General features: G+C 46.8%; 1 protein-coding gene across 1 annotated transcript in view; it reads left to right on the top strand.

Annotated features, from left to right (window-relative positions):
• The window catches only part of RHOJ (ras homolog family member J), an 81,342-nt gene that overhangs the window by 56,897 nt on the left and 11,313 nt on the right, over window positions 1-13,132 (top strand). Inside the window, exon 2 of the mRNA XM_019550851.1 lies at window positions 4,186-4,244. Within this exon, the coding sequence (XP_019406396.1) occupies window positions 4,186-4,244 (59 nt within the window). The remainder of the gene's footprint in view (window positions 1-4,185; window positions 4,245-13,132) is intronic.

Raw genomic sequence — 13,132 nt, 5'->3', positions numbered from 1 at the left:
GCAGCCAGAAGGGAACTGTGTCAGGCTCCGGCCTAAGCTGTTTATAAAGGCCGGGCCCTGCCCCCTTCTGGCCATGTGACACACCTGGTTGGCCTGGCAACCAGGCACCTGGGCTGCCTGGGTGATTGGCAGCTCTGCCAATCTCCTTCACAATCACGGGGCACCTATGTGACCCCGTGACAATGAGAATGAACGTTAGGTGATCCTTTGTTCATCTCAAACATTTATGAATCTACGGGTCACGTTTGTGTGAATCAGCCTGCATCACATCTGATGCTTTGATGGCAATTCCATGCTGTGGTATGAAATGCTGGAGTCATTGGGGATGGTAGAAGCAACTGTGGTGCAAGAACAATACTTGTGTAAACTGCCAGGGGCCTGTTGGCCATTAACAGGGCTTGTAAATCTGCCAAAGCAGCTGCAGTCAAAAATATGTTCTGCTCACTATGGTCAATGCTATGACTTATCAGTCTATGAGAACAGACACACAGAATAGTCTCTCATAAGGCATATTGACCAGCTTGTACCAGATGCTATGAGTTCTTCACTGACCAAACTCTCCTCTGCTGAGTGAGCCTCATGGAAGCTCTTGTAGCAATACATCATGACCTAGACATCACGCGCCAAGAGCCAGAAGGCATCCCAGTTTTACTGACCTGCTAGTGATCTGGCAGCATCCGAGCCTGGGAGCAAAGCCAGAGTTCCAGGTACGGCAGGAGGCAGACAAGGTATGGCAGGATACCTGCACAGTCATTTCAACAGAGCTGTACCCAGAGAGGGAGGACTATAATATAGACTGGGAATGTGCACGATATATTCAGATCATGAGCAAACATTAAGGAAGCCTCAGCAAATAGTGATACAAGACTGTGGTTCAACTGGGGAGAAATTAAAGAAAGGAAGTGAGAGGGTCACTGCAGTGTAGTACATGGCTCTGCTACCAAATCAGTATGGACAGTCACTAGGATTGAAATAACAAAAACATTTGCCTTCCTGGGCAGGTTGTGTGATTTTTTTTCAAGAGCCTTAAGGCACATGTCTATATTGCTTTCATGGCACACCCTCTGCTCACCCACTCTCAGCCCAATGTACCAAACCCAGAAACAACCTCCTCTCCCCCCACACCGCTTGCACAGGCAGCAAAAACTGAAATCTTGTGAACACTGCAGGGGGAGAGGAAGATGCCCTTAGGGACATATTGTTGCACCATTTCTGGGTTCGGCATGTGCAGAGTGGGACTGTGCTTCCCAGTGACATTTGGGAACACCGCAGAAATGGTACTAGACTAAAAGATCTGAAGGCTTCTCTAAGTTAGGCAAGCACTGTGTCCTGGATCCAGAGGGCCCCAGCACTCCCCTCTCATAGACACGTTCCAGACCCAAGTCCATAGACATGTTCTAGGCCCAAATGTTCAACAGCGAGGTTACCCCGGGCTTGTCCCCAATGCCCAAGCTTGAGTCCTCAGTTTCCGACATACTTGAAAGCAGTCACTAGGAAAGTCCGGAGCAGTCTGATGAGCATCTGGGCCTGAAGTGCATCAGTGGATTCGAGAGGGCAGAATATGAACAGGGCATGCTCACGCCTGACATGCACAGGACTAGTCACAGGCACTGCCTGGAGTAAGGACCATTTGTCAGTATAGCTACACTAAGATATTATACCAGCAAAGCGTATGTAGTGCACACCCAGAGCATAGGCAAAACTGCTTTTTATTAGTATAACTTATTTCAGGCTCTACCTCCCCTCCCACCCAAGTCAAATGCAATATATGAGAAAAACAACCCTTCACATCTACAACAGGACACCAGCATGCTTCTGCTGGTCAGAGGGCTCCCCTCAGCCATCTATAACCAACAAAACAGGCCCAGCGAAACTCAGTAGGGCAGACCAGACCTGGTTGCAGTGACTTTCAATAGGAATTTGGATCCTCAGTAACTAAAGCATTTCTGGACAGTTTAGTTCCTGCCAATATGCATCAGATTCCTTTTCCACCTTGGCAACATTTCTATAGCTCATCATGCTAGAAATGTATTATGGAGCTGAAGAGAAAAATCATATGGCTCTGCAAACAATCAGCAGGCCAACTTACCTGCTTCCCTGCAAGATAATGGCTGGAGTGAGTCACACGAGGTCTGTGGTTTTTGTAGGGAAAAGCAATAAATAACATGGTGGAGCTGGCCTACAGCTGGTTTGTCTTCATAGTTTCATAGTTGTTAGGGGCTGGAAGGGACCTTGCAGACCATCGGGTCCAGCCCCCTGCACTTGGGCAGGGAAGACCGCTGCATTTCAGAGGCCATTTAAGCCTTAAATACACCACTGAACCCAAAAACACCACCTGCATCTGGCCAGCTCTGCTCAGACCATGTAAAACAGCTGGAAAACTGACCAGGGCTGGGGATTTCTCTTGCAGCGGGGATTCCTTGGTCCCATAAAGTCAATACAGACAGCTCTGCTCCTGCCCTCCCAACACAGGGACATTCAAAGGGGGGGGCAGTGGCAGTGGCAGTGGCAGTGGAGGTACGGGCTGAAGTGCCCTGCACGCCCATGAACCAAGGCTGGCCCAGCAACCTCTGGGGACTTTTTCTAGAGGTTGAGGATGCTTTAAGTCACTGTGAGCCATACTCTCCACCAGCTGCCCCAAATGCAAGGGTGTAAAATGTCTCTAAGCCACTTCCTTCAATCCCCCACCTCCAGCATCTGTGGCAGGCACAGCTTAGCTGGAACTAAGGATCTGACTCTGACTGTTGCACGAGTGTGTTGCGCTTTCTTTTCAGCTGTGGGTCGGGTGGCCAGTTTTTACTCTGCTTATCCCTTATCCAAATGACTAGATAGTTGTGTGAGCTCTTACACCTGCTGAGTGATCAGCCTGTCCAGCTGCACCAGCAGAGTTGTTCCATGCAACAGGTTCTGCACAGACCTGCCCTCCCCGGAAGTGACCATTTGTTTCTGTAGTCACGCGGTGCTTTCCTCGGCAAAAGACTTCTCCCATCAACTTGGCAGCCAAGGCCTTTAAATGTTTTCAAGCCCCATGCTTTCCCATCCCCTAACTCTTAACCTTTCCAATTCTCATTAATAGCTGGACAAAGTCAGCAAATACGCATCCAAGTCAGCCTTCCCCAGCTACATCTCTGCATTCGTCTGGGCCTTTTAACCTACATGCTCCGAGACACAATAATATCCTATGTGCCCAGTGAATAATTTTAAGCTGTATTATTATGAGCAGTCTAATATGACTCTCCTGATACACATTTAGCATCATTTCCTATTGACTAATGTGGACTGGGGTTTGCTTTTTTTCCCAGTTCTCTCCCCTTCCATTAAACTTTAACGATTGGGGCATATTAAACAGATCACTAAACTCCACCAAAGCCGCATACATTTTTAAGTAAAATTAGAGTGATTTGATCTCTGCAATCAATAAGGAATTTATCCAAAATCTATTGAATTCAATAAAAGTCTTTTTATGGATTTCGCCAGGCTTTGTATGAGGCCCAAAGTGGATTTGACTATTGGAGTATTTTGCTGAATTATAGCAATAATCAATCAATAAACCTTCCTTATTTCACTTGCTAAGAAAGCTGGTGAAAATGCTGCGCTACAGCTCCAAGTTACACAGGAACCACTAGCATTTAGAGCAGTGTCACAGCATCCACTCAAATGGCACAGCGCCTAACGGCAGTGCACAAAGGGAATGCACTGACGCTGATGCCTAGTGAATATTACTCGGTCCCAAATACATCGTTGTTTCATAGCACTGGAATGAAGATAGGAAAAAGGTTCTGAGCACAGCCTGCGCTGAGACTAGACATAACCCAAACAGACCCAGTGGGGAGGAAGGGTCCCCCTGCTAATGTCTCGCAGGTATCAGCTGGTGGTCTTAGAGACATTAGCACATGTCCTTAGATCTCCGGATACCCAAACAGTCCCAGTGCTTGCAATTCGCATCTTGTCTAGCTGTTAAGAAACAAGAGCTCAGCTCAAACCATCTGCTTTTGCTGTGCCGTTACACTGCCTTCATCTGGGGAGGATTCTGTCGACGTACATTAGGATGCACATTGTAAGGCACACGCTAATCTGCCTTGCATAAGGAAGTATTGGCATGCAAAGATTAAAGCATGTGAAATCATAACCACTGGCTGGCACTTGCATCTTACAAATAACCTCTGTGTTGCCTCTCTCTTCCAGTAACTGTGACTGTCGGAGGAAAGCAGCACTTGCTGGGACTATATGATACCGCAGGACAGGTACATTATTTTTATTTTGAAAGCTTCTTTCCCTTGCTGATTTTTGTTATTGACTCTTCTTTACAAAAATTAAGGAGCAGAGCTATTTTGTGATGGCTGCACTGCTACTCCCCACCTTTTTTTCCCCCCATCAAACCATTTTCATCCAGGCTCGTGAGACATGGATTGATTTTTTTTCCTTCCCAAAAAGAAAATTCAGCCTACATTATTCAATCTTTTATATTGCCAACCTTATTACAGCTGCAGAGCTCTGCTTAAAAAGGAATCAACATTTATGAACAGTTAACACACAATGGCAGCTGAGATCAAGCTGATAATTCTTACCCCAAGTACAGGACATCAATATATCCTATGCAACCACATGGTAACACTTGAAAACTATTGTCTTTTAAATATCAGTTGCTCTCAGTAAACTCCAACACAAACCTTGCTTTGCAAAACCCGTTCTTACTATACAGTTTTCCACATCTACATCCAGCTAAAACTTACATGAGGATGCATTCAGCCTATTGTACTTTGTCTTAAACCTTTTCTTTTTAAGAAACCTTTTCTTAAGCAACCTGTTCTTAAGAAACATGTAACCACTCCATCTCCTGACTTCTCTGCTCCCTCCCCTAGACAAGTCACAAGATACCACCACTATTTCAGCACAACAATCATACACATGATTAATTTATACCAAGGGTGTCAAATAGACAGCCCACTGAGCCACATTATCTTGCTCTCAGTGCTGATCCTTTTACGGGGCCAGCCCAGGCCTCTCCTTCTTTTCCTCCACAACATACTGGATCCTGAACCATACAGTCCCAGACCAACCAGAGCATATGCTGGATCCAACATGACAGGGAGCAGGAGCTCCATGAGTTCTCCGCATACTGGATCTGGCACCCATGCTGCAGGTCATTCCTGAACTGGCTGGAGTAGACGCCATGTCCCAGACTGGCACTGGATCCAGTGTGTGGGGTGGGAACATGTCCATAGGCCTGTTTCTCCAGCCCATGGACTGGTTCTGGGCAACTCATCTGCCCTGCAGGGCCCTTTTAATTTACAAGACATTTTGTCCATCCTGAATTCATCCATCCAATTTGGTTTTCAATCACACCTGCAATTAAACAAGTGCAACTTTCTCATATAAACAAATCCTGAATCATTAACATTTCACTAACAATTTAGGAACATCTGTTCTTGACATTAACTTGCCCGAAATGACAGCATTGGACATGGGCCAATGTCACTGAAATGACTGGAAAAACTTCTACTGGTTTCAGTGACCGCTGGATCATGCCCTAGATTAGGTCACGCTTTTGGCTACAGCCAGGTGAACACTGTCCACTGGAAAATGCATTTCCATTTGGGAATACAAAGGAACCATTTCATTTGGTTGGTACAATTATTTAAATATCAGCATACTTGATTTTGCTGAACTGGCTCATTGTTAATCAGTTCAACAAACCTTATACTACAGCTCCCTATTGACAGGTTGCCTTAGGGATGTTACAGTCTGGGTTCCAATTCTCTCCTATGAGCTTGGCTCCTGGAAGATTAAAGTCTTGGCCCATAACTCAATGCAGATTTCCTTCTGATCAAGTTTCATGGTGCATCTTAATCACACGGTTCGCAGTGCATGATGGAAGATACTGTTCAGCTCCTGGAGCTTGGCTGATGAAAGAGGATGGGGGCTCCCAGACTCCCATGAAGCAACACATCTCAAGGTTGTATGATGTTGAATGGGCTCAAAACAAAGTATGCTGTGCCAGTTTGGGAACCCAAAAAAGAAATATTTTAATTTCAAGAATGTTTCATTTTGACGTTTCTCAACTGCCATTCTTCAGGATCTCTGTTCCACCAACAAATGTCCGTATTTCAAATGTTTCATCTTCTGGGAAATGAAAACAAAGGTCGAAACACTGGAATTTCCCTACCCGCATCAGTATGCTCTTCTAACCATGAATCCTTTGCATGGATGGCATCAGGGTATGCACTTCCCTAGCGGGTCCACCAAAATATTAATCTAGATTCAGGGCAAGACACAAGGTATATTAGGACCAGTTCTTACATGTCCTTACTACCGGCATAAAAAGGGTAGTACATGGAGCAGACGCTACGGTAGACAGAAGACTCTTCTACAGCATGCACCAGAGAGCAGAGGAACTACGTACGACACAACAACAGGACCGTCACTGCAGGAAGCGTGGCACCCAGAAGCAGGCACTTGCAGGATTTTGTCCTCAGTGGCTTTGCTTTTGTCTTCTCTTTGTTTTGTCTAGTTTATTCCTGACGCACTGGCTGCTCCCATTTCTGGAGGAAGTTGCAATTATCTAGTGACGCCTATAGAAGTTACTTTTATCTAGGTTACGATTTTTTCTTTTTTCCTTTGGTTCCACAAATAAATCATCTGAAAGGCAACAATAAAGAGAGCTAGTATGACATGAGCTACCGCCATTAGGCATGACAGGATGTCCGAACACAGCATGACAAACCATGAAGCCCACTGCGCAGATATAGTCTCACTCTTGCACGTACCTAAAGGCAATGTAGGACCAGTGGTGGGGCAGGGGGCTAGAATTAAGTCACCCGACTTGTATTCCCAGCTCCACTAAGCTACTGTGCGACCATAGGTGGGTCCCTTCACTGTCATATGCTTCAATCTCCCCTTCCACTTTTTACCAGGCTGTTCTATTTATAATGTCAGGTCCTTGGGGCAATGATCAACTCCAACTGCGTGTGTATTGCCTCGCAATACAGAGGTCCCATGTTGCGGTCAGAGGCTCCAGGCGCTATCAAGAAGCAAATAATCAACAAAACAACAGATCGCATAATTGAATGCGTCATTCAAGAACGTACACGTAAAATCACTTAATGTACATGTCCGAACAATAATTTGCACAAACGTCGGCTTCTGGGTGCACACACGTATTGCACAATTCAGTAGCAGCATCGCAGGGCTGGGAAAACATCTGGCCAGTGTTTTATTCATGGCTCCAGATTTGCCAGTTCTGTCATCGGATGAATGCCAAACCTCAACGTTATGTTGTATGGGCATATGGGTGTGTACGGGCAACTGCTCCACGTGTCATCTCTTTTGACAACACTTCCTTTCATTTGCTCTCCTGAGCCAAAATGAAAACACGAAGCTGTGACACTCACTGACAGAAACATTTCCCCCGCCACACACTCTGTGACAATCATTTTGCCCTCTCCAGCGATCTTGCTCACATTAGCCAAGGCATGCCTGCCTTCAAGTGACGCTCATCAACTATAACTGACTTGTCAGAATCATTTTCATTTTGAATTTCAGTCCAGAGGACACGGTCATTGAGTCAAGACGCTACGCAGCATGAATCACTTTGTGATTAATAGATCGTATCTTCGCAGCGTCTAGAAAGTTGATCTTTCCCACGTGCGCCAACGGTAATGACAGCTCCTACGGGTTTTTCCCCCTCCTCCTTGGATGGTGTGGCTTTCCAAAGGCATGGACATGAAGTCATTGCCAGAAATAACGCTTGGCATGACTGTGCAATAAAACATATGCTAATGAAATAACAATTGAAAAAATATATCCCCCTGCAGCATCACCCCAGGCAGCGGGAGGAAAGATCTGGCAGGGGGGCCTCACATCGTGGGCACTTAGTTTTCTGCATCAGTGGGACAAACAGTCCCAGAAAAAAAAATGTTCCCAGAGCCAGGCTCTGTAACAGCATGCTTTGAAGGCACGACACCGAAGGCAGAGATAGGGGACAGAGGGAAGGTAAAGGAAGCAGCAGCATGACAAAAACAACAAGCCCTGGAGGGCTTTCCATTTCTGAGCATAACCAGCTGCACGATGAAAAGTGCATGAGCAGCAGTCACACTGTTTTCTGCAGCCTCCTCACCCTCAGCTTATGCCTAAGCAGAGCCCAGCAATACTCAAACTGGCTCTGCCCCTTTCTACCCAGGGCCAGCCAAAGTGCAGCCATAATTTCATAATTTCATAGTTAGTAGGGTCGGAAGGGACCCGAGCAGATCATCAAGTCCGACCCCCTGCCATGGCAGGAAAGAGTACTGGGGTCAAACGACCCCAGCAAGGTGTACATCCAGCCTGTAGGTATGGTGCCGGTTCTTCCTCCCCAGGTGCAGCACCTTGCACTTGTCGGTGTTGAATCCCATCCCATTCTCATCCACCCACCCTTGTAACCTGTCTAGGTCCGATTGCAGCCTATTCCTCCCTTCTAGCATGCCCACATCCCCCACTTCTTAGTGTCGTCAGCAAATTTGAACAGGTGCTTTTTACCCCCTCATCCAAGTCGCTGATGAAGATGTTGAACAGTGCGGGCCCGAGGACCGAGCCCTGGGGGACCCCACTGCCCACATCCCTCCAGGTCAAGAATGACCCGTCCACCACCACTCTCTGGGTGCACTACCATTTACTACCATCTCTCAGTGAACCATATTTTCATAGGTTTCATAGACATTAGTGCTGGAAGGGACCTCGCAAGATCATCGGGTCCGAGCCTCTGCCGCAGGGGCAGGAAGTCTGCTGGGGTCAAATGATCCCAGCGACATAAACATCCAAGTGTGATATAAAGGTGTCCAGAGTAAGTGCTTGCACCGCTTTCGAGGGGAGTCTATTCTACACTCTGGAGACGTGGACAGTAAAGAAATTTTTCCTTATGTCCAGTCTAAATCGGTCTTCCAGCAGTTTGTGACCATTAGACCTTGTCTTCCCTTGGGGAGTCCTGGTGAACAGACATTCTCCCAGTTCCTAGTACACACCCCTAACATACTTATAGGCCATCACCAAGTCCCCCCCGAGCCTTTGCTTTTCCAGGCTGAAGAGTCCCATGCCGCTCAACTTTTCTTCATAAGACTTGTTCTCTTGCCCTCTGATCATGCGCGTGGCTCTCCTCCAGACTCTCTCAAGCTTCTCCACATCCTTCCTAAAGTGCAGAGCTCAGAACTGGAGGCAGTAGTCTTGCTGCAGCCTCACCAAGGCCAAACACAGTGGGAGGATGACTTCCTGGGTCTTGCTTGAGATGCATCAATAGATACAAGCCAGGGTTTGGTTTGCTTTGCCAGCTGAGGCATTGCATTGGTGGCTCACGTTCTTCTTGTGGTCAGTCATGACCCCGAAGTCTCTTTCCGTCACGATGCTAGTACTGCTGAGCCTATAATTATAATGTGGATTTTTTTCCCCACCCCCGGAGGTGGAGTATCTTGCATTTCTCAGTGTTGAACACGATCAGGTTTTGATCTGCCCACCTTGCAAGCCTGTTGGGGTCAGCAAGGACACACTAACCCCCTTTAGCTACCATGCCAGGGACCACAAGGGTGTCCCACACTCCATGGTGGTCAGACCAGAGACACATTATGAGAGTCAGACTGTAAGCTAAGTGGTGTTTGGGACATTTGCTCCAGAATCAGCAGGTGACTCAATATCTGAGCTCCGCTGAAGTCAGGCCGCTGGCACACACTTCATCACAAATCACTGCCAGGGAGATAGTATGTTCCAGCCCACCCACTCAGCCACATTACACAGGCCCCGAGGGCTCTTCTAGAGGCCCTTTAATAGATATCAGAACACTTTACCAAGTAGGTCAGGTTCATAACTCCCATTTTACAGATGGACAAATAAAGGCAGGGGGTTGAGAAGCAACTTGCCCAAAGTGACCCAGCAGATTTGGAATGGAAATAAAACGCTTTATCATCCAACAAGCTACGCTCTCAGAACATTGCTTCCCGTTTTTATTACAAGAGCCCTGTCAGAGACAAATGATTCATAAAACAGGTCACGAGTCTGCAATCCCAAGGCAGGCTCATGAAGGGACATGGTGGTTGTACCCTCAAGGCCTAACAGCAAAGCTAAAGAGAGTGTTTGTTTGTCGGTGGAGGGAGGGTTCAGAAGCTGTTTCCTGTTTCACCATGGGGTCACAACGTGGGGAAGTATGAGATCCACTGTGTTATGTGGCCAATACGAGCCGACACTCATTTACAACCCTGAAATAAACACGTTCTTACATGCCCTGTATTTGAAGACATAAACCAACTAGGACCTCTGACTACAGAGGGTTAGGGACTGCTGGACTGAATCAGACCCAGCTAGTCTAATATCCTGTCTGGCCCGAATGGCCAAGACCACATGCTTGAGAGGACCATGTAAGAACCTCAGTGATGTGGGATAATCTGCCTCCTATACTCAGTCCCACCCAGGTTTAGCAGCAACTGGCTAAAGCCCGGGTGCACAAGTTTGAGATCTCATTTAGAGATAGGAATGATAACAGCTCTGGATATTCCTGATATCCATATAAATATATAGGCCCTTTCTGAATCTTATTAAGCTCTTAGCCTCAATGGCTCCCTTTGAAGGCAAAACTAACCCCATGTGTAGGATACTCCATAATAGTTCATTGTGTCGTCTTCTCCGGGAGCAGCTCTTAGAGTCGTAGGATCTGGGCAGGGCCGGAAGGAACCTCGTAAAGTCTAGTCCAGCCCCCTGCTCGAGGCAGGAACATCTGTGACTAAACCGTTCCAGGCAAGTGCCTCTTAGGGATGCTGTCAGAGACTGGAGGTGAACCTCATCTAGTCTGGCCATGCCTATGGTCCCCAGAGGGAACAGGCTAAGAAGGAAGCCCGAGATTAACTCTTCCCGTGATGTGCAAGCTTAGCTTCCACGCTCCTCACTGGCAGCCCACGCTGACATGCTGACAATGTGTATTGATCCTCGGATGTGGCGCATAGCTCTCCTCTCCCACTGCACTAATAGCCTATATCACGTCCTGTGCTGCTAACACAAAACGAGAACAGTCCTGATAAGGAATTTTCTGAGAGCTGCAAAGCAGCCGGCAAAAAAATTAAATGAACGCTTCTGAAAGTAGCTGTCGCCTACATACAAAAGGTTCGTGGCTTTTAGTGTGCTGTTAAAATTACAAGCTAAGTTTCCACCCTTCTAAACAGGCAAGTCCCCCATATTTTAAATAGATGTATTTAGCAATTTATTTGCAAGAGCCCATATGACAATGCAACGAGTGCCTGCCGCCACCTTGTGGGTTTACATGGGATCTGCTTTGTAACCACAAGACTAACCTGAAAGTATGAAGTGATTTGCCAGTGGCCAAGTGCCAGCCCATGTGCATTGCATGATAAATGCATTTAATCTTTGAAAAGGCATCAGCTTTGATGGTCTGGATCTAAGGGGCTTCATGGGGTAAAATAATATCATGCCATCGGGCAGCAGAAGGCCAGACTTCAAGTAGCCACATTACACCCCTCCAGTCCACCCAAAATTCAGCTTTCGGAGTTATCAAATTGTTCCATTAATCCAATTATGCAGCTCCATTGTGGACTCTTCACTGCATCTAATGGATGTGTCTTGTTATCTTCAAAGCCTTGCATGATGCACTCCTCCTTACCTTATCTCTTATCACTTCACCCTCTCTGCTCCCACATCAATACCAGTCTTGCTGTCTCATTTAGCTGATTCCACCAATCTCTTTATATTTTCTTCCACAATGTTTGCCACACCTCTTCCATGAGCCAGTATGCCAAACGGTTTTCTTCTCGTCATTCAAATACTTCTTCAAATCTATGCCTGCTACAACATCTACAAGGAGTTAATTAGAAGTGGTTAGCTGTGTTAGGCTCAAGTTAGACAGAAGGCAGAGCAGGGCGATACCTTATAGATAATTCATTCAGAGAAGCAGGAGGTTTCATAGGCCACCACCTACTTTGTCAGATGCTTTGAATCTGCACAAAATCGCATTTGGTAAAGTTGGCTGTAGCCTACAAAAGGTCAAGCCTCTCTTAACAAGTTAGTCTATAAGGATGCCTGAACACGAGCCAGGAGGCTGCTCTGACATGCTGTAATTACAGTGCCTCAGAGTAGGCTTGAATAATCAAGTCTGTTGACGTGTGATAATTACTGCACTCCAGCAGCCTTCACGTCTCATGTATCAGCATCCCTACGCTTCAAAATAACGGCAGGAGCACTTTAACTAAAGCTCATTCAACAAGCTCTGAAGACAGTCCCCCCGATGCCATTTTGAAGGGCGGTGACGCTGATACACAAGACACTCCAGGTGCTTTAATTAGAGTGGCTCTCGGAGCCCACCACCACTGCTCCCAGAGCACGTGTAAAAGCTCCCTAAGGTTCTGCTCTTCTGGGCCAACGAAATTAGCCAGTTATGCTGATTTGGAGAGGGAGAGAGGCTCAAAACTCTACCAAATTTTCCCCAATTACACACTTGCATACATCCCCAAGGGGGAAACAACCTTGATGAATAATATCAGCAAAGTAGTCAGAGAGAAACTTGACCAACAGCACAAGAAGGTTTTTAAAGGAGGACATAGTCTAACTAGAGCTGGTTAGTATTGGCAAAACAAAATTCGGAAAGACATTGGGAAGAATCAAGAAATTGATAGAGGAGCCAAGGAAATTCCTTGCTGAGTAGCATGTCATACAGTCACAGTTAAACCCTACCAATACCAGGGCTTGGCCACATCAACTGATGCAATGGTAAACCCAACTCATCCTTGTCTACATTGACTGTAGAGTCATGACTCATGCCGTACTTCAGGCATTGGCAACTTATGGCCTCACTGCCTGTATCTGGTCCACCGAGCCATTTTATCCAGCCCCCAGAGCCAAGCCCAGAGATTTCTCCAGCTTTTTAGCAGCAGTGGGCTTTGCCCATGTGGCACCACTCCTGCGGGGGAGAGTGGTGACTGCAGCTGAGGCGATAGCAGCAAAGGCCAGTTTGCAAGCAGCCCGCTCTCGGAGTGGGACCCCATTACAGCACCTGCTTTGCCCAAAACATTGCTGGCCTCTGCCCTGCTGAATCCCTGCAGCATCTCGTGGCCCTGCCGTAGCACAGCCTGAAATAAACCACTCTCAGCAGAGCTGGGCAAGTAATGTA

Source organism: Crocodylus porosus, unplaced genomic scaffold (genome assembly GCF_001723895.1).
Source record: "Crocodylus porosus isolate Cpor-Errol unplaced genomic scaffold, CroPor_comp1, whole genome shotgun sequence".
Taxonomy (NCBI): domain Eukaryota; kingdom Metazoa; phylum Chordata; order Crocodylia; family Crocodylidae; genus Crocodylus; species Crocodylus porosus.
The sequence above is the reverse complement of the archived record's forward strand: the minus strand, read 5'-3'. Positions and strand labels throughout refer to the sequence as shown.